General features: G+C 44.2%; 1 protein-coding gene across 3 annotated transcripts in view; it reads left to right on the top strand.

The window, feature by feature from the left end:
- The window catches only part of astn2 (astrotactin 2), a 1763595-nt gene extending 1738182 nt beyond the window's left edge, over nt 1–25413 (top strand). For all 3 annotated transcript variants that reach the window (XM_078226657.1, XM_078226658.1, XM_078226656.1), the window contains one exon: nt 23159–25413. In XM_078226657.1, the coding sequence (XP_078082783.1) occupies nt 23159–23396 (238 nt within the window). In that variant the 3' untranslated portion in view covers nt 23397–25413. The remainder of the gene's footprint in view (nt 1–23158) is intronic.
- The last annotated feature ends 1282 nt before the right edge of the window (nt 25414–26695 follow it).

The raw sequence follows: 26695 nt of genomic DNA, 5'->3' as shown, positions 1-26695 counted from the left end.
GTGCTAAAAAGAGAAATAATCTTCTCCTAATGCTTTAATGTGCAGATTGGAAATAAAAGTTCACATTAAGAGTTGTATTAGATCTTTTAAAATATAATCATCAACCATATGACCATTTTTGAGCTCAGCTACTTCATCAACCTTTAGACAAAGAATATTGCACTCATTTTATTCTGGAACTGCTATAATGTGGGTTTATGAATGAATTTGTTTCGGGTATTTTGTTAACATTTCCAATGAATCCTTATGTAACAATATCAAAACATAATGCAGTCATGTGTATGGAAGAATGAAGTTAGCAATTTCTAAAATCAGCATCAACGCAGCCGTTCAATGGCACGGTTGATTTACAGGTGAAAATTTTTTTATTTTCAATTCAAAATTGTCATTGACCAAGGCTCTGAAGTGATACCGTGAGATAGAATAAGGCCACTTGGCCCACAGGGCATGTGCTGGCTCCTTTAAGGAGCAATCAATTCACTCCATTTCCCTGCTTTTTTATGCATTGCTCTGCACCTTTTCCCTTTTCAAGTTTATATCCAATTCCCTTGTGAAATTTACTGTTGAATCGGGTTCCACCTCCCTTTAAAGGCTGTGAATTCATAACTCGTTCAGTAGCTCAGTAATTCACAAGCTCGTTATCTCATGCCCCATTAGTTTCTTTCATAGTAATCGTAAATCCGTTTGATCTCTGGATGCTGGCCATCCTACTAAAGGGAAGAAGTTTTTTCAGTGTCACAAGTAGGCTTACATTGACACTGCAATGAAATTACTGTGGAAATCCCCTAGTCGCCACACTCCGGCACCTATTCGGGTACACTGCGGGAGAATTTAGTATGGTCAATGCACATTTTTCAGATTGTGGGAGGAAACTGGAGCACCCGGTGGAAATCCATACAGCACAGGGAGAACGTGCAGACTCTGCACAGACAGAGACCCAAGCCGAGAATCAAACCTAGGTCCCTGGCGCTGTGAGGCAGCAGTGTTAACCACTGTGCCACCATGCTGCCCAGTTCTAGTGGAAACAGTAGGTGGAATCTTGTCAAGGTAATAGGGATTTTGGCCACCAACTGCCTGCAGGACCCCTGTGTCACCTCTGTTCGGGAGAGCTAGTCACATCTTATTCTATTCAGGTATTTGACAGGCCAGCAGCAGGCATTTCCTTGGCATGAAAGATCCGGGGGGCAGGGGTACTGGCCACTGAGAGATGCCAGCCAAGCAGAGGCACTGCTACCCAGGGAAGGGATGAGGGGTCGGCAGCAGGGGTAGGAGGAGGGCCCTGCTCTTCCTGATGCTGGATCCCTCTATCAGGCAATCAGCGATCAGGCCTTTGAATCAGTGCTGCACCCCTTGGGGGCCAGCTAGCCACCACTGAGAGGATTTGCTTGTTGCTCTCCCCGTGTAATGAGCCCTAATACCAGCAATGATGGAATGAACCCGTAAGTGGACATGAATTGCGCATTTAAAGGCTTCAGTTGGTAGTGAGGTGGGAAGGCTGTCCAAGGGCCTGCCAACGTGCCACCAACCAATTAGGTCAGAAGCAGGAAGGTGGCAGTTACCCAAATATCATCTTCCTGCCTGTTGAAACATCCTTCACCACCAACGCATCTTCCAGCTAGGCACATTATAGCCTTCCGGTCTCAACATTGAATTCAACAACTTCAGATAATTAGCTCTACCCCACCTCGACCCCTTTGTTTTCATTTTATTTAATTTATATTTTATTTTATTTCTTTATTGTCTTTCTTTATTTTTCTTCCCCCCCCCCCACCCTTTCCCCTATTTTATCCCCCTTTGCTTCCCTTTTCCCCCCTTTTCTCAATTTTACCTCTCTCCCACCTATCTCCCTCCCTCCCCTCATATCTTCATCTGTCACAGCTTACCCTCTGATTTCACCTTCTCTGCCGTTTGGCCATTCACACTTTCTATTCTCTCTATGGACTGCCATTAGCACCTCTTAGCCTTTCCCCTTGTTTTTGTATCATTCCCTCACCCTACAGTATAAATACCCCCCACTTTCTCTGCCTTTTGGCTTTGACAAAGGGCCATCTGGACTCGAAACATCAGCTCTTTTCTCTCCTTACAGAGGCTGCCAGATCTGCTGAGATTTTCCAGCATTTTCTCTTTTGGTTTCAGATTCCAGCTTCCGCAGTAATTTGCTTTTATCATATTCCAGCAGGTCCAACTCATGGACCTCGTTAAAGTCATTACAATTATTTTTTAAACTTTTTGAAATATCCAACACTAAAGGAATGAGGCTTCACACTTGTAATGGTTTATTTTAAGCACCAGAAAGTTTAATCGGCAGTAATTAGCACTTAGCACACTTAGTCCATTGCTGTTTAATTAATTTAAATTGGTTTCTCGATTGTCGGTGGGTGCATTCCGGATTCGTGCTTGTACCCACTAACCAAAATATCACTCAAGGACACGACAATGTCGAGAAGTGTACCCGACGTCTTAGAATCATAGAATCCCTACAGTGCAGGAGGAGGCCATTCAGCCCATCGAGTCTGCACTGTCTCTCCAATAGAACATCTTACCCAGGCCCACCTTATCCCTGTAACCCCACATATTTACCTGACAGTAAAGATCACAGAAATCGTAGAATCCCTACAGTACCGAAGGAGGCCAGTCGGCCCATCAAGTCTGCACAGACCCTCCAATACAGCATCTTACCCAAGCCTACCTTATCCCTGTAACCCCATGGTAAGGATCATAGAAATCATAGAAACCCTACAGTGCAGAAGGAGACCATTCGGCCCATCGAGTCAGCATCAACAACAATCCCACCCCATGCCCTATCCTCACAACCCCACACATTTACCTTGCTAATTCCTCTAACCTACAAAGCCTGGGACACTAAGGGGCAATTTAGCATGATCAATCAACCTAATCTACACACCTTTGGACAGTGGGAGAAAACCGGAGCACCCGGAGGAAACCCACGCAGACACGGGGAGAACGTGCAAACTCCACACAGACAGTGACCCAAGCCAGGAATCAAATCCAGGTCGTTGGCACTGTGAGGCAGCAGTGTTAACCACTGTGCCACCATGCCGCCCGAATGTGGATGGTTGGTCATGCAAAAATTGCTCCTTAGTGTCAGGGTGATTAGCAGAGTAAATATGTGGGGTTACGGGGATAGGGCCTTGTTGTCGGTGCAGGCTCGATGGGCTGAATGGCCTTCTTCTGTACTGTAGAGATTCTATGATTCTATGACTAATCTCACTAACCTAACCATCTTGCAATACCAAGGGGCAATTCAGCATGGCCAATCCACCTAATCTGCACATCTTTGGCATATGGGAGGAAACCGGAGCACCCGGAGGAAACCCACGAGGAGAATGTGCAAACTCCGCACAGACAGTCACCTGAGGCCAGAATCGAACCCCGCTGTGAGGCAGCAGTGCTAACCACTGTGGCACCGTGCTTCCTTCTTCTCCTCGCACGATTTTACATGCTTCCCAGTCGGGCAGTGCCCAAACTTTATTGGTAAAATTCTGGCCGTGTTTACCTGGTGCAAAAAGAAGGAATAAAAACCATGAAAACCTTACAATAAAAATCCATTAAGAAATTTGTCAACCAACAGTTAACAACAGCAATTGCAGCGGGAAGTCATATTAGGTCAATGAGCAAGTAAAAAGACAAAATAAAGTGTTGCCTGGGAGGAATGTGAGCTGCACAGAAAGAAGGTTGTCTAATCTGCCTTAGAGTACAACAGATCCAACTTTTTTTTTGCTCGTAAACTGGCTTTTGTGGGCCAACGCTGAATAATTCTTTCAGCAGCGGCAGTGGAAATTGAATTGTAATGTAACATTATTGCTGTCTTAATGCTGTAATGATTTCAGTGAAGGTCTTCTGACTTGACCAAACCAGTGCATTGCACAATAATACTGAGACAGTGGTGTGGGGCGAGATGATTTGATTTGATTTATTATTGTCACACGTATTCATATACAGTGAAAAGCATTGTTTCTTGCGTGCTAAACAGACAAAGCATACTGTTCATAGAGAAGGAAAGGAGAGGGTGCAGAATGGAGCAGGCAGTCGAAAGGTGGGAAATTAGGTGGTTGAGGGCAGAACGCAGCTATTATGATTCATGGTGGTCTCGATGCTGGTTCACTGTGGAATGCAAGAAGGGACTTCTTGGATTGAAAAATAAATGGCATAACTTTGAGACAAAACAGTTCGCAAAAAACAGTCAGCTTTGACAAAGCGCCACCTGGACTCGAAACGTCAGCTCTTTTCTCTCCTTACAGATGCTGCCAGACCTGCTGACATTTTCCAGCATTTTCTCTTTTGGTTACAGTTAGCACAGTGGTACAGTTTTTGGCACGACTGCCTCACAGCGCCAGGGACCCGGGTTCGATTCCGGCCTTGGGTGACTGTCTGTGTGGAGTTTGCACATGCTCCCCGTGTCTGCGTGGGTTTCCTCCGGGTGCTCCGGTTTCCTCCCACACTCCAAAGATGTGTGGATTAGGATAATTGGCCATGCTAAATTGGCCCTTAGTGTCCCGGGATGTGTAGGTTAGAGGGAGTAGCGGGGTAAATGTCTGGGGTGGGATTGTTGTCGGTGTAGACTCGGGCCAAGTGGCCTCCTCCTGCACTGTAGGGATTCTATGATTAGGGATTCTATGATTAGCAAAACCTGCATTATTAATACAATCATCCTGACACCTTTTAATAGACAGTGTGATCATTTGCAGAAATTGTGCCATCAGATTTCACAAGGATATATTTTCATTCTATAATTACTGAGTCCAGGGCAGCACGATTTCTTCCTGCCAAGTTGATATAATGAATTGTACCTCAGATTTCGTGCAACCTGCATGCTTCCCATATAGATTTCAACAAATATACTTGTAAGCGCAGAAGGAGAATCTCCCCAATGACTCCTCTGTCCATTTTCTCAATTAAAGTGGGTACATGAGTGGCGTTTGTATTGCATAAAAGCATCATTCAGTGGGAGTTGAGACCGATGTGTTAAATATTGATGATAAAAATGGTGTCGCGCACTGTCATTTCATTTTAGTCAAGTTCAATAAGGGTATCACAAATTATGTTTGTGAAAAATAATTTTATGAGATGTGAGTGTCGCTGGCAAAGGCAACAAGTGTTGCCCATCCCTAATTCCCCTTGAACCAAGTGGCTTGCTAGGCCATTTCAGTGGACAATTAAGAGTCAATCACATTGCTGTGGGTCTGGAGCCACAGGTGCAAGGTGGCATAGTGGTTAGCACTGCTGCCTCACAGCACTAGGGACCTCGGTTCAATTCCTGGTTTGGGTCACTGTCTGTGTGGAGTTTGCATGTTCTCCCCGTGTCTGCATGGCTTTCTTCTGGGCGCTCAGATTTCCTCCCACAGTCCGAAAGACGTACTGGTTAGGTGCATTGACCATGCCAAATTCTCCCTCAGTGTACCCGAACAGACGCCGGAGTGTGGCAACTAGGGGATCTTCACAGTAACTTCATTGCAGTGTTAATGTAAGCCTAATTGTGACACGAATAAATAAACTTTAAAAACTTAACAGGTAGGTAAGGGCAGCAAATGCCGCTGGGTAAGGGTGGCAAATTTCCTCCCCTTGAGGGCACGAGTGGACCAGTTGGTTTTTAGAACAATCTGAAGGGGCTGAAGGGTGGATCAATAAATTTGCCGATGACACCAAGATTGGTGGAGTAGTGGATGAGGTGGAGGGCTGTTGTAGGCTGCAAGAGACATTGATAGGATGCAGAGCTGGGCTGAAAAATGGCAAATGGAGTTTAACCCTGATAAATGTGAGGTGATTCATTTTGGTAGGACTAATTTAAATGTGGATTACAGGGTCAAAGGTAGGGTTCTGAAGACTGTGGAGGAACAGAGAGATCTTGGGGTCCATATCCACAGATCTCTAAAGGTTGCCACTCAAGTGGATAGAGCTGTGAAGAAGGCCTATAGTGTGTTAGCTTTTATTAACAGGGGGTTGGAGTTTAAGAGCCGTGGGGTTATGCTGCAACTGTACAGGACCTTGGTGAGACCACATTTGGAATATTGTGTGCAGTTCTGGTCACCTCACTATAAGAAGGATGTGGAAGTGCTGGAAAGAGTGCAGAGGAGATTTACCAGGATGCTGCCTGGTTTGGAGGGTAGGTCTTATGAGGAAAGGTTGAGGGAGCTAGGGCTGTTCTCTCTGGAGCGGAGGAGGCTCAGGGGAGACTTAATAGAGGTTTATAAAATGATGAAAGGGATAGATAGAGTGAACGTTCAAATACTATTTCCTCGGGTGGATGGAGCTATTACAAGGGGGCATAACTATAGGGTTCATGGTGGGAGATATAGGAAGGATATCAGAGGTAGGTTCTTTACGCAGAGAGTGGTTGGGGTGTGGAATGGACTGCCTGCAGTGATAGTGGAGTCAGACACTTTAGGAACATTTAAGCAGTTATTGGATAGGCACATGGAGCACATCAGGATGATAGGGAGTGGGATAGCTTGATCTTGGTTTCAGATAAAGCTCGGCACAACATCGTGGGCCGAAGGGCCTGTTCTGTGCTGTACTGTTCTATGTTCTATGTTCAATGATAATTGTCATGGTCGCAATCACTGAGACTAGCTTTATATTCCAGATTTATGAATTAGACTTTAAGACCTAATGCCTGCCATGGTGGGATTTGAACTCATGTCCTCAGAGTGGCCCTCTGGATTATTAGTCCAGTGACATTACCACAATGCCACCTTCGCCCCATTTTCTATTATACTTACCCATTGCATTGCATAATGGTTAAAACAGTTCAGCAATAATCCCAACTTACTGGTTCGTCTTTATCTAACAACATCAGTATTAGCCTCAATAAGTGCACTATATCCAGCTGCCTCTTGAATACATGTGCCATCTTGCTTTACCATGGGTTGATGCGTGGGAATGGGGGGGTAGTCCCTTTTTAGAAGTATTTAATGGAGCATTAAATGTTCTGAAAGTGAATTTTTACTATGGTTTTCGTATTAATTTGTGAGAAGTGGATCAGAAATGAGATTACATAGTGTTCGTTTTATAGGCATTAAACAAGGGCTTAATGGTCCAAAATAGTGGCTGAGGCATGTCACTCATTTCGCACCTGAAGTCTGCCACTCACCAAATTGGATCATTCTCCCCTGTAGTTATCCAAATTGCATTGCAACTCAGACTCAAAATATTTAATTGAAAGTCCTCCACTTGATATGGGACTCTGATGAGGTTGGTCTGGCCTAGCACCTGACTCCCTCCATTTTAATCTGGCCTCAGGTTCCAGGAAGGGTGTCAGGTGGTCACTGTTTGTGAAAAACGAATTTATGGGATGTGAGTGTCACTGGCAAAGGCAACAAGTGTTGCCCATCCCTAATTGCACTTGAACCAAGTGGCTTCTTAGGCCATTTCAGTGGACAGTCAAGAGTCAACCACATTGCTGTGCGTCTGGAGCCACAGGTGCAAGATAGCATAGTGGTTAGCACTGCTGCCTCACAGCGCCTCATACCCACTTTCCTTAGCAACTCCTGGAGCTCACAGGCAGGAAGGACCCTTCAGTAGCACTATTTAAATGGCTGCACCACTCCATAAAAATTAGTTACTGGCTTGTCCTTTTAGTCTGCACTTGTCTATTTTTGCCATCTACAACAAATTTGTGATCGGTGCTATCAATCTTCTCTGACTAACTTGCCTTCGCTGGCCTTCAAAGCAGTTTTATTGCAGTCGCATAGGTCTGGTAGGTCTGCCTTTGGGGAGTGAAGGACAAGGGCGTGTAGCCAAGAAGATAGGTGGGGATGGGAGAAGCAGGGAAGAAGGCACTGTGCAGGAATCCAAATCCACAGCGAATCTTCAGGGGGCACCTATCACACCTCAGTCTGAAGGGAAGCAATGTGCCAGGTGCCTTTACTTCACCAAGAAGGCTAGCACTGAGCAATGTCGCCTGTTGCGGCCACAGGTGAAGCCTCAAATCAAGGCAGCGAGAGAACCGCTTGTTACTATCAAGATCACAGTCGCCCTTAACATATATGTCTTTTCTGAATGTTATTCCTTACTCTTAAACAGCATGGGTTGCCATGTAACTAAAAAGAACAATACCATTATACTTTTAACAACCTCATCCAGAACATGAATAAAAATTGTGAGGAGTAGGAATTCTTATAGTGAACTCAAGTGACTCAGGTGGTGACAGTTTTATAATTTAATCTGTTGTTATTGAACATTATCTTTCCTATTTATCCACAGATCTTGTGTATAACACTTTATCAACTGCCTTCTGAAATGCTGGATAATGTAACACATTACCTCCTTCCATCAATTCTATTACTACTCCAAAGAACTTTGGTCATGATTTACCTGACATTTCACAAGCTGTGTTGGCTTGAATTGTTGTTCTAAAATGCATTTGAATTCAATTTGAACACTCTCCAGTTTCCTCTTTTAGATGCCAAGCTGACAGGTTGGTGGCAGCTGATGGATGGCAAGGTGGCACAGTGGTTAGCATTGCTGCCTCACAGCGCCAGGGACCCAAGTTCGATTCCCGGCTTGGGTCACTGTCTGTGTGGAGTTTGCATGTTCTCCCCGTGTCTGCGTGGGTTTCCTCCGGGTGCTCTGGTTTCCTCCCACATTCCAAAGATTTGCGGGTTAGGTTGATAGCCCATGCTAATTTGCTGCTTTGTGTCAGGGGGACTAACTAGGGTAAATGCATGGAGTTATGGGAATAGGGCATGGATGGGAATGAGGTTGGTGCAGACTCAATGGGCCAAATGGCCTCCTTCTGCACTGTAGGATTCTATGATTCTACGATTCTAGGTCTGTAATCCCAAGGATCATATTTCTGACCTCTTCTTTCTACATTTGTACCACATTTCCCATCATCCCCCCCCCACCCCCCCCACCCCCCCCACCCCCCCCCCACATTGAGGGAGAATTTAGCAAGGCCAATGCACCTAACCAGCACGTCTTTCGGACTGTGGGAGGAAAGCAGATCACGCAGAGGAAACCCATGTAGACACGGGGAGACTCCACACAGATAGTGACCCAAGCTGGGAATCGAACCCGGGTCCCTGGCGCTGTGAAGCAGCAGTGCTAACCACTGTGCCACCAGTGGTCTTCATGTCTGCCGTTTCGCAATGAGTACGGTTTGCAGACCAGTTTCACTTCCGGAGTGTTCTTTTGCAAGTGTCCCTTTTGCTTGTAATGCTTTAAGGTGCTAGACTCTAATTACTCTAATAATAGGATTTTGTTTGCAAGCAGCAACAGACGACTTGCTGCTGAGGGCAATTCATTCTCTTGACGATGGCATCCATCCTCTTCAGGAGATGAAGGACTGTGCACAGAGTGTCCGTCACTTCTGGATTGGATATTGTCTGTTGTAGTTGGAGAGGCCCATTTGTGAGTGGGCACACCCTTTCACAGATGAATAATGTTGACCGCAATTGACTGATGTTAACTGATGTTTTTTGTTCCTTCTGGAGGACTCTCTTTTCTGTTGTTTGGTCATTTCTTTTGTCCTCTGCTCTTTCCACATCCTCCCTGACAGCTTGTCTCCGACACTCCAGTCAGCAGCAAGGACTTCCCCTGCATTGATTCTGATCCAACTTGCGGTCTCGCTTACAGACATTCTTCTATCGCAGAAGTGGGCGACCTTTTGGTCTCAGGCTCATAGCAAGCTTGTCATAGAGCATGTCTTTGGGAATGCAGCCATCATCCATTTGACTCACTTGAACCAGTCAACAGCACCGCTGCAGACTCAGAAGGGCAAACATGCTGGGGCGCTCTGCCCACTGGCATACATCTCTATTTGACGCTCTGCCCTCCCAGGGAATGCCCAGTATTCTTCTGAAGCAGCAGAGATGGAAGCTGTTTAGCCACTTAGCTTGCGTAAATTGTCTATCTATTCCTCACTACTGCAAAGGAGGTGCTGAGAACAGAAGCTCTGTATTTTTGGTTAGTTTGCTGTTGGTCCACACTCAACAGACAGGAATCTCCACACCTCCTCCACCCCCAGTGTGTTTTGCACCCGCCATTGGCCGGTGGCAGGATCTTCTGGTCCCACTGCTGTCAACAGGGTTTCCCGTTGTATGGACCCCCATCGCCGGGAAACCCGTGGTGGAGGGGGGAATCACTGGAAGATCCCGCTGGCGGGAATGGCCAGAAAATTCCGGCAAGCTTTGACATGACACCTGCAGCTATCAAGGGGCAAGTCTCTGGTAATTGTTGAACCAAGGAACGTGAAACTGTCAAAGACATCCAGAGTGAGATTGTCAGTGGTGATGGGAGGTGGTATCTCTAAGTCTTGGCCCATAACTTTGGTCATCCTGACAACTGATTATCGTTCCAAACTCCTTGCAGGCCCAGGAACTGACCACAAACTTTGTAGATCCTATGATTCTATGATTTCTACAAACTGCGGCAAGTTAACTTCAATATGGGACATTAGTGTAGTATCATCAGCAAACAGCAACTCACGGACTAGAACATTAGGCACTTTGATTTTGCAGTGTGCAGTCTTGCTAAGTTGAGCAGTGTGCCCATCAACTCTGTACTGGGTCTGTACTTGAAGGAGTTTAGAAGGATGAGGGGGGATAGAAATCATAGAAAGCCTACAGCACAGAAAGAGGCCATTCGGCCCATCGAGTCTGCACCGACCACAATCCCACCCAGGCCCTACCCCCATATCCCTACATATTTTACCCGCTAATCCCTCTAATCTACGCATCCCAGGACACTAAGGGGCAATTTTTAGCATGGCCAACCAACCTAACCCGCACATCTTTGGACTGTGGGAGGAAACCGGAGCACCCGGTGGAAACCCACGCAGACACGAGGAGAATGTGCAAACTCCACACAGACAGTGACCCAAGCCGGGAATCGAACCCAGGTCCCTGGAGCTGTGAAGCAGCAGTGCTAACCACTGTGCTACCGTGCCGCCCTCACTGAATCCGGATCTCACTGAAACTTACAGAGTACTGAAAGGTCTGGATAGAGTGAACATGGGGAAGATGTTTTCATTGGTAGGAGAGACTAGGATCCGAGGTCGCAGCCTCAGAGTAAAGGGACGACCCTTTAGAACTGAAATGGGGAGGAATTTCTTCAGCCAAAGGGTGGTGAATAGAAAGAAACATAGAAACATAGAAACCCTACAGTGCAGAAGGAGGCCATTCGGCCCATCGAGTCTGCACCGACCACAATCCCACCCAGGCCCTCCCCCCACATATTTTACCCGCTAATCCCTCTAACCTACGCATCCCAGAACTCTAAGGGACAATTTTTAACCTGGCCAATCAACCTAACCCGCACATCTTTGGACTGTGGGAGGAAACCGGAGCACCCGGAGGAAACCCACGCAGACACGAGGAGAATGTGCAAACTCCACACAGACAGTGACCCGAGCCGGGAATCGAACCCGGGATCCTGGAGCTGTGAAGCAGCAGTGCTAACCACTGTGCTACCGTGCCGCCCTATGGAATCTATGGAATTCATTGCCACAGAAGGCTGTGGAGGCCAGGTCATTGAGTGTATTTAAGACAGAGGTAGATAGGTTCTTGATTGGTAAGGAGATCAAAGATTACAGGGAAAAAGTGGGAGAATGGGGTTGAGAAACTTATCAGCAATGATTGAATGGCAGAGCAGGCTCAATGGGCTGAATGGCCTAATTCTTCTCCTATATCTTATGGTCTTATAGACATTCAGGTAGACATCCTCATTCAAGTTGCTGAAATTGTACAATAGCAGCACGGAGAAAAATACGCCAAAGGTAGTTGGTGCAACCGATAAGTTTCTACCTTGTGCCAGTGAAAACCATGAAGCTACAGCATCTTCTCCAGAGCACAAATAGTATGGACACCTTGAGTTGCCCAGGCATCAGGGACTCCTCTCAGCATTGCTAATATTGTCCACAGGAAAGGATGAAACCAGTGCTGTTTGGTACTAGCTCTGCTGCAGGAATTGCCAAAAAGCTGCCTGATAGATGACAGACGCCTCAGGGACCCCACACAGATTTTCAGTCAGGGTTTACCCCCTCAGTGATCTTCTCTCCTGGGACACCCACAAGGCTGTTTATCCATAGGTGGTCTAATTCCTGGTCGCCAGGGCATAACCACTCACACCAGTGGGCCTGCATGCCTGTTTTAAGTACAGCTAGGCCTCCTCTGAGTCCACTGTAGGATCTACAAAGTACCAAGTTTACTTAAGTTGCCACAGGAAGGCACTCAAGCTTTCTGATGAAAAGGTGACATACTACCGGGAGGAGCTTACACACTCAGCTTCCCAATAATGATACAGCGAGCCAGCAGAGAGAGTTGAGAGAAAGAGGTGACAACAGACCGACTTCTACACATCACCCACTACGCTAACACACTTTATAGATTGCATCAACCGGAGACAGCATGTGTGACTGGCCGGGTGGTGGAGGGGGGGGGCAGAGTAATAAATGCTGGCCAGACAGCGACGCCCATGTCCCACGAAGGAATAAAAAAAATGGAGCTCACAAGCTAATATGCGACTCCAGGATTTGGTCTTGAATTGATGAGGTAAATTATGTGCTAGGTTTTAGTTCCAGGGTCTCAATCCCGATGCCAGGCTGAATTCTGTGTGCAGAACCCCAAGGTGGCTGCAGCAGGTCCCTGCAGGAGATATTTGAGGAGCCAGCAAATTAAGGGGCCATCTCTGGAACCCCTGTCCAATGAGGAGTGGAAGCAGGGCTCCACAGCCAGGAGATCCAAAGGGAGTGCTCGAGACTCTGGCTGTCCAGCCACCCCTCGGGAGAGATGGGCCATTGCCACTCTTCTTGGGCAAATGTGAGGGCGTTTCAAGATGGAAGCTGCCCTCTGATAATTTGCAACTTTAGTGCGTGAAAAACCATTGAAAATTTCGCCCTTAAACCTCCTCACTGGTTTAAATTCATATTTTGAAAACATGGTTCATTTTTAATATTCAGTCACTTGTGGACCTCAGTGAGAAATTTATATGACCTCTTCTGGAATATTCTTAATATTTTTGAGTGAGTTTGAAAAATATTTCCATCGGTGCTGTTCTCAAGTGAGTCATTGTGAGTGCTCAAGTTGGATTAATGAGCCATTTTGGCCGGAATGCTCCCAAAAAGATTCTTAGGGCCCGATTTTACCATTGCGTTGCGCCCGCTTTCAGGCGTGAAAACTTGGTAAAGTCGGGCATGAGGCGATTAGTGCAATCCGCGCCCGCGGCCGCGCAGATTCCCACTTTACCAAGGCCCGAAAACGGCTGCGATCCGAACCGCCCCCGAAATGGGCGCAATGGCGATTTAAATGCATTTGCATGCATTTAAATTGAATTAATGGGCTGACCGCCCAACTTTACCAGCATTTCCCCCTTTACCATCACGTTTGCGTGTCCAAATTCGGCGCAAAACAGACATGCTCGGCAAAGGTCTGTTTCGGGCGCTCCAGCTTCTGAAGAGGTAAGTTCAGAGTTTCCAACTGACTCTCTGACTCAGATCGGTGGTGGGGGGGGAGGGAGGTGGGTCAGATCACTCTCTGGTGGGGGGGGGTGAGAGAAGAGAGGCGAGTCAGATGTATCTCTGGTGGGGGGAGTGGTGGGGGGAGGGAGGCCAGATAGCTCTCTGGTGGGGGAGGTTGGAGGGAGGCCCAATCATTCTCTGGTGGGGGAGGGAAGGGAGGCCAGATAGTTCTCTGGTGGCGGGGGGGAGGGAGAAGGAGGCAGGTCAGATATATCTCTGGTGGGGAGGAGGGAGGCCCGATCATTCTTTGGTGGGGGAGGGGAGGAGGGAGGCAAGATCATTCTCTGGTGGGGGGAGGGAGGCCAGATGGTTCTCTGGTGGGGGGAAAGTGGAGTCCGTTGCCACTCTGCGGACAATCGGTGGGGAGAAAAGGGGGAAGGGGGTCGCGATCGGTCTGGGTAGTGGAGAGGGTGGGTGGATAAGGGGGACAGTTATGTTGTGGGGGTGGAGGCCATCGTTCCCGCTTTTTGCTCCAGGGCCGCTTTATCCGTTTTTTGCGGCCTGGGAGTGATGTGACAGCGGCGCGTTTTTCAATTTTTTTTTCACTGCGCATGCGCAGTTCAAAGCTCCGATCGAAGCAGCAGCATTTCGGGCACGATAAGCCCTGCCCACAGTGCGATTCAGACTCGCAATTTTTTTTTAAGCTAAGTGCGTATGGGGGCGCCTGAGAACAGGTTTCCAAGTCAGATCTGAAATGCGCCCAGATTCAGCACTTAGAATTAAAATGGTAAAATCGGGTCCTAGGTGTTGAATTTGCATAAAAACTGGAATAAATCACGTTGTATTTTTCAGCGGGGGTTTCAAAATGAATCTCCCACACTCTGTGTACTGCAGAGTGCCTCAGCATGAATCATGCTGAAAATCAGTGGGCAGGGCGTATCCCCACGGAAGAGACTGGCAGCATAGCGCTGAGTGGGCCATTGCGCATGCGCCAATCTGTCAGTGCAGAGATTGGCGCATGCATAGTGGACCCGCACACTGCCAGCCTTCCGATTGCTGGCCAGTTTAATCGTTGGCCAGCTCCGCGACCCCCACGTCACCACCCCCCCCCCCCCCCCCCCGCCTCCCCAACACCCCGATCGCTGGCATCCCAAGCATGCCCGGGCCGGACACACCACTCCCACAGCCCCGATCATCACAGCATCTATTCACTTATTTATTTTAAAAATTAGCTTTGTCAAATTTCCTTTTTATTTGCACCCTTGGTTTATTTCAGAATTTCTCGTTTCCAGAAGCTTGATATTCATTGGTCCACAATTACCCCAGTTCCATATTGTCAAGAATTTGATGCTCTTGAAACTGCCCTGCCCAGGATTATTTCAGAGCAAGCTATACAGACAAAACAAAGCGTTCATAGAGTACACAGGAGAGATAGAAAGGATAAGGTGCAGAATGTAGTTTTACCCCGATAGGGTAAGGAGAAAGGTCAGCTTAATATGTGATAGGACCACTTAACAGTTTGATGGCAACAGGGAAGAAGCTGTTCTTGAGTCGGTTGGTACATGTGGGGACCATCGCTCCCGGGCCCCTTTATCCGTTTTTTGTATCTTTTTCCCAATGGAAAAAGGTGGAAGAGAGAATGTCCGGATATGGAAGCGTAGTTGGAGTCAATGGATGGGAGCTTGGTTTGTGTGATGGACTGGGCTTCGTTCACATTTTGTAATTTGAAAGTCAGTTTGAACCATCCTTGCACTGTGCTGTACCTCACTAGATTGTTTTGATGCAAGATATCTGAATTGCCAATTTTTAAACTGTTTATGTACAGTGACTGAACTTCAAAGAAACATTGCCAGCTAGACAAAAGAAAGCAATAACTTTGGTCACTTTTGTTTCATATCCAAGCAGTGAATGTGAAAATTACTGCCACGACATTTGTGAAAATAGATTTTTTTTTCCTCTTGCTAACAAAATCACAATAGTTTGACAAATCCTTTTCCATGAAGACTGTACGATAGCATGGTGGTTAGCACTGCTGCCTCACAGCGCCTGAAACCCAGTTACAGGCCCAGTTTGCTCAATCTCTCTTCATAAGACAGTCCCTCCATCCCGGGAACAAGTCTGGTGAACATTCATTGCACTCCCTCAATGGCAATGATATTCTTTCTGAGCGAAGGAGACCAAAACTGTACATGGCATTCCAGGTGTGGTCTAACCAAGATCCTATACAATTGAAATAAAACCTTTCTAATCGCTTGCTGTACCTGTATGTTCACCTTCAGTGACTTATGGACAAGAACATCTAGGTCCGTTTGTACCTCTACACTTCCTAATTTCTTACCAATTAGGAAGTGCTCCACATCTATTTCTTCTACTCGAGTGGATTACCTTACATTTTTCTACATTATATTCTATCTGCCATGTTCTTACCCACTTAATAAGTCTGTCCAAATCCTCTTGTATCCGCTTTACATCTTCCTCACAACACACATTCCCGCCTAGCTTTGTATCATCCACGAAGTTGGAAATATGACACATTTGGTCCATGCATCCAAATCATTTATATATATTGTGAACAGTTAGCCACAGCCTGTCAACATGCAAATAACCCCTTTATTCTCATTCTGTTTTCTGCCTGTTCGTCAATCCTCAATCCATGACAGTATGTTACCTCCTATCCCATGTGCATTTATTTTGCTGATAAACGTCCTGTGGGAGACTTTAGCAAAAGCCTTCTGAAAGTCAAAATTGTCCATCGACTCTCCTTTATCAATTTTTTAAGTAACATCTTCGAAAAACTCTGAAGAATTGGTCAAACATGATTTTCCATTCATAAATCCACATTGACCATGCCTAATGAGATCATGATTGTCCAAGTGACCATTTATCACATCCTTTATAATAGATTCCAGCATTTTCCCTACCACTGATGTAAGGCTAACAGGTCTGGAGTTCCCTGTTATCTCTCTCCCTCCCTCCTTCCCTCCCTCCCTCCCTCCCTCCCTCCCTCCCTCCTTTAAATATTGGTGTATCATTTGCTACCTTCCAATCTTTAAGAACCATTCCAGAATCCATAGCATTTTGGAAGATGATCACCAATGTATCCACCATCTCTATAGTCATCTCTTTCAACTCTTGGATGTATAATATCAGGTCCCAGGGACTTATCAACTTTCTGTGCCATTAATTTCTCCAGCACTACCTTCTTACTCATACTAATTTCCTTCAACTCCACATTTTCCCTAGTCCCTTGGATGTCTACATCTGGGAGATTTCCTGGATCTTCAATGGTGACAACAAGTACAAAGTAACCACTTAGCTTTTCTGCTATTTCTCTATTCCCCATTATGAATTCTCCTGGCTCTGCCTGTTATGGACCCACATTTGCCTGATCAAAACAGTTCCTTTTTACATACCCATAGAAGATTTTACAGTCCGTTTTTTTAATGCTTTTTGCTAGATTGCATTCATATTCTGTTCTCCCTTTCTTTATCTGTTTCTTGGCCTTCCTTTGCTTTATTCTACAAACCTCTCAATCCTCAAGTGATCAGTAAGTTTGCAGACGACACAAAATTGGCAGGACTTGCAGATAGTGAGGAGCATTGTCAGAAGCTACAGAAGGATATAGATAGGCTGGAAATTTGGGCAAAGAAATGACAGATGGAGTTCAATCCTGATAAATGCGAAGTGATGCATTTTGGTAGAAATAATGTAGGGAGGAGCTATACGATAAATGGCAGAACCATAAAGGGTGTAGATACGCAGAGGGACCTGGGTGTGCAAGTCCACAGATCCTTGAAGATGATGTCACAGGTGGAGAAGGTGGTGAAGAAGGCATATGGCATGCTTGCCTTTATAGGACGGGGCATAGAGTATAAAAGTTGGGGTCTGATGTTGCAGGTGTATAGAACGTTGGTTCGGCCGCATTTGGAATACTGCGTCCAGTTCTGGTCGCCACACTACCAGAAGGACGTGGAGGCTTTGGAGAGAGTACAGAGGAGGTTTACCAGGATGTTGCCTGGTATGGAGGGGCTTAGTGATGAGGAGAGATTGGGTAAACTGGGGTTGTTCTCCTTGGAAAGACGGAGGATGAGGGGAGACTTAATAGAGGTGTATAAAATTATGAAAGGCATAGATAGGGTGAACGGTGGGAAGCTTTTCCCCAGGTCGGTGGTGACGTTCACGAGGGGTCATAGGTTCAAGGTGAAGGGGGGGAGGTTTAACACAGATATCAGAAGGACATATTTTACACAGAGGGTGGTGGGGGCCTGGAATGCGCTGTCAGGCAAGGTGGTGGAGGCGGACACACTGGGAACGTTTAAGGCTTATCTAGACAGCCATATGAACGGAGTGGGAATGGAGGGATACAAAAGAATGGTCTAGTTTGGACCAGGGAGTGGCACGGGCTTGGAGGGCCGAAGGGCCTGTTCCTGTGCTGTATTGTTCTTTGTTCTTTTTACCACTTTTTATGGCAACTTTATAAGCCTTTTCTTTTAATGGTATACAATCCTTAGCTTCCTTTGTCAACCGCAGTTGACTGGCTCTTTTTGGGGGTTTTGCACTCTGAAGGAATGTATCGATGCTGTAAACTATGTGATAGTTCTTTGAAGATTATCCATTGCCGAGGCACAGTCATACCTTTTAATGTATTTAATGTATTCTTCCAATCCACCTCAGCCAATTTTTCCCTCATTCCTTCATCATTTCCTGTGTTCAACTTTAGCCGGCATCTCCACAACATTTCAACTTTAACACCTTGGCTTCAGATTGAATTTCCTCACTTTCAAGTATAATGTGAAATTCTATCCCATTGTGGTCACTCATCTCTAAAGCTTCTTTTGCAACTAGATTATTTAGTCTTTTTTCATTACATAATACGAGATCTAAAATAGCCTGTCCTTCAGTTGGCTCCTCAACATACTGTTCTATAAACCCATCCCTAACACACTCCAGAAACTTGCTTTCCACAGCATTAATACCCACTTGGTTTAACCTGTCTATATGCAGATTGAAGTCACTCATGATTACTGTATTGCCCACGCTACATGCTTCTTCCATCTGCTGATTAATACTATGTCTCACATTGCCATTGCTACCTGATGGACAATAGACAACTCCAACCAATGAGCACTGGCCTTTGCTGTTTCTTAACTCCATCAGACTTGCTCACAGTTCACAGTGGTATAACCATGGCTTTAGATGGCCGAAGTATGACTTCTACCCACTTATATTTTAATCCTCTAGATAAAAGCCAGCATTCCATTAGCATGTTTGATTATTTTCTGTACTTGTTTGTGTCATTCTAATTATATTAGAACCTGGACCCCCAAATCTCACAGATCTCCATCTAGTTTCTTATGAAGTATCTTACGTCCAAGGTGGATAAACTTACATTTTCCTACATTATAATCCATTGCAACAGTTTTGCCATTCACTCAATCAATCAATATCTCTTTGTAAGGATTATGTTTCAATCTGCATTGCTTACAAAGCAGCCTGTCATTGGCAAATTTGGATACATAGCTTTCCATCCCATTATCCCATTAATACATACGTTGAATAGTTAAGGCCCCATACAGATCTCTGAAGGACATCACTAGTCGCATCTCACCAATCAGAGTACCTACCCATTGTCCCTGCTGTCCATCTTCTACCACCAACTTCCACCAACTCTCACCAACTTTTACAGATGCACCATAGAAAGCATTCCTTCTGGTTGTATCACAGCTTGGTATGGCTCCTGCTCTTCCCAAGACCGCAAGAAACTACAAAATGTTGTGACTGTAGCCCAATCCATCACACAAACCAACCTCCCACCCATTGACTCTGTCTACACTTCCTGCTGCCTTGGCAAAGCAGCCAGCATAAGTAAGGATCCCACGCACCCCGGACATTCTCTCTTTCATCTTCTTCCGTCGAGAAAAGATACAAAAGTCTGAGGTCACGTACCAACTGACTCAAGAACAGCTTCTTCCCTGCTGCCATCAGACTTTTGAATGAACTTACCTTGCATTAAGTTGATCTTTCTCTACACCCTAGCTACGGCTGTAACACTACATTCTACACTCTCTCGTTTCCTTCTCGATGAATGGTATGCTTTGTCTGTACAGCGCGCAAGAAACAATACTTTTCACTGTATACTAATACATGTGACAATAATACATCAATTCAAATCAAATTACTCAACCAATTTCCTAACTAGGTCAACTCTTTGCCTTCACTTCCATGGGCTTCAACTTTAGCTCACAGTCTTTTATGAGGGACTTCAGCAAGTACCTCCTAGAAGTCCATATAAATAGCATTCATACACATTCCCCTGTCCATTATATTAGTCACCTCTTCCAAGTATTCAAACAGATTTGTCAGTCCTGATTTGTCTTTCACAATTCCATACTGGCTCTTTCTGATGTAGGTATGAAATTATCAGGGTTCATCACCCTGTTCTTAACCATAGAATCTAGTGATTTTCTGATGACGGTTCTGAGGCAAACTGTTCTACAATGACATTGCTTTCCCCTCTCACCTTTATTGAATAATGAAATGATATCCACAATTTTCCAATGTAAAGAAATAGTTCCCAAATCGAGAGAACTTTGATAGGTTATATTTAAGGCATCAGTGATGTTCTCACCTACCTCCCTCGGTGCAATTCTTAATTTAATCTCCCTAAAATTTCTGAGCTGAATTAAACTTAAACACTTAAAACATTTTCCATTAAATTTCCTCATAAAATACCCACCTTCAATCTGTTTATTTCAATGGCGAAAGAAGAAAGACAGGCTTGCATTTTTAAGACCTCCCCACTCCCCCACATTTTCCAAGCATTCCATATGCAGTAAATTACTTTTTGTCATACAGTGACTATTGTTATGTGAGTAATCGCTGCTCTTTGCAATTGAAATATTTAAAACGTTCACTCTTGTGTGGGTTAGGTTTCTGTCTATTCTCAAGCAATCAGTGGCCTTCTTCCTGTTCAGTATGTGCTTGGTGCTGTAAGATTATAACTGACATTTGTTAGGTGTGGATTATGAGCAAAATTTTGCAGTAGTAACAAACTGGTGGGATAGTACTGACTACTTATGATACACAATGTTTTGTTTCCCTTCCCGTGTATTCAATGGACAGGAAAATTATTTGGCGTGTATGAATACACAATTCTCACTGACAAGTAATGGATATTCAGAAGGCTGATCCAAATTTACGCCACTGTCACAGTTGAAAGTCCTGCCCTATATGCACAAAGGCCCCACCATCTCCTCCATAAAGTACATTACATTAACACTGCACTGAACTTACTGTGAAAATCCCCTAGTCGCCACACTCCGGCGCCTGTTCGGGTTCAAATTTAGTGTGGCCAATTCATCCAACCAGCACGACTGTGGGAGAAAACCAGAACACCTAGAGGAAACCTACGCAGACACAGGGGAGAACATGCAGACTCCACACAGACAGTGACCCAAGCCGGGAATCGAACCCGGGTCCCTGGCATTGTGAGGCAGCAGTGCTAACCATTGTGCCACCGTGCCACCCCATTTGCACTGTTCTCTGAAAGGATACTACTATATTTCATTGGGGGACACGAGTCTTAGCTTGAATACATGGCGAAAATAAAATGTAACCATTTAATAACACTCGAAGTAAGTTTATTTGAAAATGTTTGTGTGATATTTTCAAACAATATTGATGCATTGTGTATTTAAATATATTTCCTGTTATTGCCTTTTTTCTTAGGAAAGTATCACTCTTTAATCAGATTTGCAATACATACATAGTGTTGTGGAATAATTATGTTTGTGTATATGGAGCAAGGGTAAATTTGCTTTATAAAACAATTCTGAACAATCTTGCAATATGTCTCTCGTTCATTTCAGATGGTATATAATTATTAATCGTAGTTTAACCCCTAATAGCTGCTGGTGATGTCAGACAGGGCATTGGCAGGGAGGTGGTACAAGCCTCACATGTTGAAATGACTTGTTCCCTGAAATCTCTTGGCCAATGACTGCAGATGTTTAGCTCCCTCATGCGGCTGGGCTTAGTAGCCCCTGCCAATTAGTTCCCCTGATGATGTCATAAAGCTCTTGCGTTGAAAATTGTCATAAGACCAACACAACTGAACATTTTTACTTCCCCAAAATACGCTTTTAAAAAGAGCTTTGATGCCAAAGCTGCTTCAGATTATGTCATTACATGTAAACCCAAGATTACTGTACTCAGGACAGCTTTTGTCCAGAGCATATACTGGTGTTGATATACAGTTTTCCAATTACCTCCAAATTATTCTGAAAGTTCCCTTTTGCATTCAAACGTAAGAAAACAACTATACAACTGTATTCCAGAAACACTCCGCTTCCCTTTTAGTTCAAGAGAGGGGGCCGAGTGTGAGACATGTTTATGTGTGATATTTAGGTAACCAAGGAAAATCAAATAATTTCCTTATGCAAAATTTTCCCTTCCACTGGTTGACACATGTTTTATAGAATTAACTCTTCCTGCAGTTTTCAAAGGAGCTGGAATATCAGCAGGCAGCAATTGGCAGCCACACCTCAGTATGTGCTGGTCCTTGTTCCAAAGCAGATTGAGAAAACACTATTCAATGTTCCTTTGTTCCCACCTCCTACCTCCAAACAAAATCACTTTTAAGTGTTCTTTGATGAGGAGATGGTTCCTGAAGTGTTCAATCACAAGTACTAGAACTTGAAAATTATCAGTATAAGACACAGAAAAGTATATTGTGGGCTTCTACTCCCGTTGTGCCCCTACTAAGGCATAATGCCCTCATTAAAAAAGATGTGGATGTAGGTGACAATGAAATGCTGCCATCCATCTAGCATCCAATTCAAGTTTTGATTCAGTACAGGTTACAGAGCAGTCACCTTTGCAATTGGAAAGGCAAACAATGTATATAAGTGCATGGGGAGAAGATCTATAAAATGGGGCAAAACTAATGTGCTCAGTAATTTTACTTACCTGCCTTTAGATGTGATGCCAAACCTGGCCCATGAGACATGATACGGGCAAAATACTGCAGATGCTGGAGTCGTCAGCCCTGACAAAGGGTCACCCTGACTCGAAACGTTGGCTAAATTCTCTCTCCACAGATACTGTCAGACCTGCTGAGATTTCCCAGCATTTTCTGTTATTGTTCCATTAGACATGATGTTATTTCTGAAAGGGGATAGTGTTGGGATGATACGGTGGCACAGTGGTTAGCACTGCTGCCTCACAGCGCCAGGGGATCTGGGTTCGATTCCCGGCTTGGGTCACTGTCTGTGTGGAGTTTGCACATTCTCCCTGTGTCTGCGTGGGTTTCCTCCGGGTGCTCTGGTTTCCTCCCACAGCCCAAAGATGTGCGGGTTAGGTGGATTGGCCATGCCAAATTGCTCCTTAGTGTCACGGGGACTAGCCGGGTAAATGCAAGGGGATAGGGCCTGGGTGGGATTGTGGTTGGTGCAGACTTGATGAGCTGAATGGTCTCCTTCTGCACTGCAGGATTCTATGGTCTCCTGACATAGAACAGTACAGCACAGGAACAGGCCCTTCGGCCCACGATGTTGTGCCAAAAATAAGCAGATTAAAACCCAACTTTCATCCAAATCTATGTTGCGCTGTGCTGATAATTACAAAACACGTGTTGAATGGGAAACTGTTGAGAAAATTTGAACCTCATATCTCAATTTAAAAATGATAACAGAATTTCATTTTGTTTTTTCTCTCTCTCCCTTTTCACTTTTTTCTTCTTAGAAAAGCTCACTTGATTCTAAAACGACTGGACAATGTAAGTGAACGCTGTGGATCATTACTACACAGTGCCTATATTCAAAGCCACATAGACTCAGTCCTGTATTTCATCTGTCGAATGGAAGAAACTAGACCCATGGGGATGGTCTGGTACAGCACCTTACACGATGCAAAAGTGACTTGTGATGAAAAACTAATGTCTGTCCCACGCAATATATATGGAGACACTAAACTGTGGTGAGACATCTTGGCACATTGGACTTCAATTATGTACTCAACTTTTGAAATTTTAAAAGAAGCAAGGCAAAAAAAAAGGAAAGAATCGTCATCTCACAGGATGGTGGGATCATCATCAGACGTTACTCGTTTTAAAAAAAAAGCCTTCAGGCCTTTGGTGCTTGTCCAACTGTTTAATGAATGAAAGAACTGAAGTTACATGATTGGAAATAAAAAGTACTTCACATTAACAATCGCTGTTAAGTGAATAGACAAAGTGTTAAGACAGCATGTAAATTAGTGAACTGACCAAAAAAATCCACGAAAAATGATCACAAAATGTTGTAGCGCTTTTTTTTTGCTTTTTATAAATTGACATAAGAAAAAATGCACTTCTTTTTAACAAAATAGAGGAGAATTCTATGTTAAACAGTTGCTCTATAAAGTTGATCCAAACCAATTGACTAATGATTCAATGTTAACGAAAGTCAGATTAACAATTTACTGTTGTAAATATTAAAATGCACAATATACTAAAAAATGTACAGTATTTTACCTTTTGGGGTCGAATGAGGATTCGTGACTGAGAAAAAAAATGGAGACGCCTAAATCAATTAGTTTTCATTGTTTATAGAGGGTTTAGTCTTTAGTAAATTATACCAACAGGAAATCAACAGTCATTGTCCCACTAACCTAACCAATCAACGTTATTGAAAACCCAGGTCTGTGTGCAGGTACATGATGGGAAGCAATGGGTTCCTAAAATAAATGTTGACTTAATTTCTCTGATGGTAGTTGTAAAATGGTGGCCTCTAGCTTGAGGTTTCATAACACTGCTTTAACCTAGACTTTGGTCATAAATAGAATAAATGACAGTGAAAAATGGGTTTCCATTGCACGATAATAGTTATCATAAATGTTGGCTGTGTTTTTTAAAACTTAAATACGGAAACCATGAATACTAAACCATACACTTTACAGTGTTTATGAAAGATTGTGAACTAATCTAGAGGGAAGTTTTGATTTGGTTAAACCAGTGTCATCAATTTCACTAATTACCAATAAAACAATTGATTTCCTTGTTAGTTTTTGTTTTAATGCAGCAAGTGTAAAAAGGATTTTTTTCTCTTGGAGAGGGCATATGTGCTAGAGCAGATATATTTTATACTTCGGAATCATCCATTAAAATTGGTTGGAATTGCTAGCCGGACACCAGAAATTGCTTTGGAGAAAAGATAAGTTGGAGGACTCAAAAGAACAGATGGCAGATTTGAAAAGAAAATCACGGCATCATGTTGCCACGAGAAGTTAAGATGAGTGACTAAGGGGCGAAGTACAGAAAATTTGTAGAGTGGTGCAAGGAATTCAAAGGAACTTGGTATCAGGACGATTCACATGCTAATATTTTATTGCGGCTGTTGAGACTGGATTAAGTATGAAGACGTTTGAACATGCATATTAAATTCTGGTTAATTGTGGCTAGGTGAGGTGCTTTTAACCTAGAAACATTTTAGTGTGGCTTAAAATGGGATTAACTACAGCTAGCTGGATAGAAAATGGGTTTTGATACTCAATGATAATTGATTATGACATGAAACAGTATGATCGGATTTCACTGTACTAAATATATTGTCTGATTAAAAAAATAAAGAGTTTCATGCATCCCATACACATAATAACATTTCTTACAGTTCAAAAGAGCACGTGCAGTCTTCACATGGTGGTGTGAGTTTGTGCTCTTTCTTATTAATGAATCACACCATTGTTTTCATTCTCAAGACCCACTTTTCCATCGTCCATTGGAGTTCAGATGCTTTTTGTTCATTGGGCAGATGCCAAACCAGTTCATACCTCTGTCAGAATTGTTACTCCCTCAGAAAAACTACAGGCATGCCGTGAAAAACACCTGGGCTCAAGAGAGATGTTTGTATAAAATTGTGGTGCAGTGACCATAAATCATTCTTGTCCTTTCTCTATTTTCTTCTGACTGCATTCTCATACCAAATTTATAAGGAGCTAAGTTTCATGAATAAATTTGTTTCATAATGTTCAGCGTGCCATTATTTTTAAAAAAGAAGTTTTTACACCAGCAAATAATGGGTCCCAAATTGGTCGTCATGTGTGCTGAAGCTTTGTTCTGGTCTGCATTTCCTCCTGAGTTCTGCAGATTCTCAGGTGTAAAAACTATGCCATTTTTTAGTGTTGAATTTATTTTGGTTAGTCCTTCAAAATTGCAGGTGAGACATCTGCTAATTCTACAACTGGTAAGCGATGAAAATTACATGGAAGGATAGGGGCAATTACACGTGAGTGTCACAAGGAGATGAAAAAAGTTAGATATCTGAAATATAATGAGTTAACGAAGTAGCAGGCCAGGATAATGAAGAAAGAGTCATAAATGCATGCATGAATCTGCAGACAATGCACAGCACAACCCAATACCAGACCTCTTTGGTGGCAACTTAAGACAAGTTGTCATATCATCGAATCATGCAAGAGAGAAGGAGGCCATTCAACCTATTGTGCCTGCTCTTTAAAAGAATGATTCAATTCGTCCCACTCATTCTCAATAGGTCTGATGTTTTTCTCTTTATCCAATTCCCTTTCAAAAATTCCTACTGAATCTGCTTGCATTACTCTTTGAAGCAATCCACTCCTGGGTGGCTCGGGAGCACAGTGGGTAGGACTGCTGCCTCACCACACCAAGGACCCGGGTTCAATTCCGGCCTCGGGATCTGTCTGTGCAGAGTCTGCATGTTCTCCCCATATCTACATGGGTTTCCTCCGGGTGCTCCGTTTCCTCCCACACTCCAAAATGTGCAGGTTAAGTTAATTGGCCATGCTAAATTGCCCCTTAGTGTCAGGGGGATTGGTAGGGAAAATATGTGGAGTAACGGGGGTGGAGCCTGGGTAGGATTGTGGTTGATGTAGGTTCAATGGGCCATATAGCTGCCTCCTGCACTGCAGGGATTCTATGATTCCTGACAATAACTACTTACTGAGTAAAAGAAAAGTCTCTTCTCACCCCTGACATTTGTATCTTTTATTCTAAATCTGACTCCTCTGGTTACTGGTCCGTCTGTCGGTTGAAACAATTTATATCCATTTGTTCTAAAACGAAATGCCTCTCCATTAAATCTCCCCACACACTTCTCTGATCAGCAAAGGATAATCCTAACTTCTCTATTCTCTGTAAACAGCTGACCCACATCTATTTACAAGGCCACAAAGGGGTTTTCAGCCGTCCTTAAGGAGAGGAGCTGCCATCAACATCAGTTTCCCAAGTGAGATTTGCTACCTTCCTCGGCAGAGGTTGTGGTAGGG

The sequence above is a fragment of the Mustelus asterias genome, chromosome 13 (assembly GCF_964213995.1).
Source record: "Mustelus asterias chromosome 13, sMusAst1.hap1.1, whole genome shotgun sequence".
In the NCBI taxonomy this organism is placed as follows: domain Eukaryota; kingdom Metazoa; phylum Chordata; class Chondrichthyes; order Carcharhiniformes; family Triakidae; genus Mustelus; species Mustelus asterias.
This window is presented reverse-complemented; position numbering and strand designations above follow the sequence as displayed.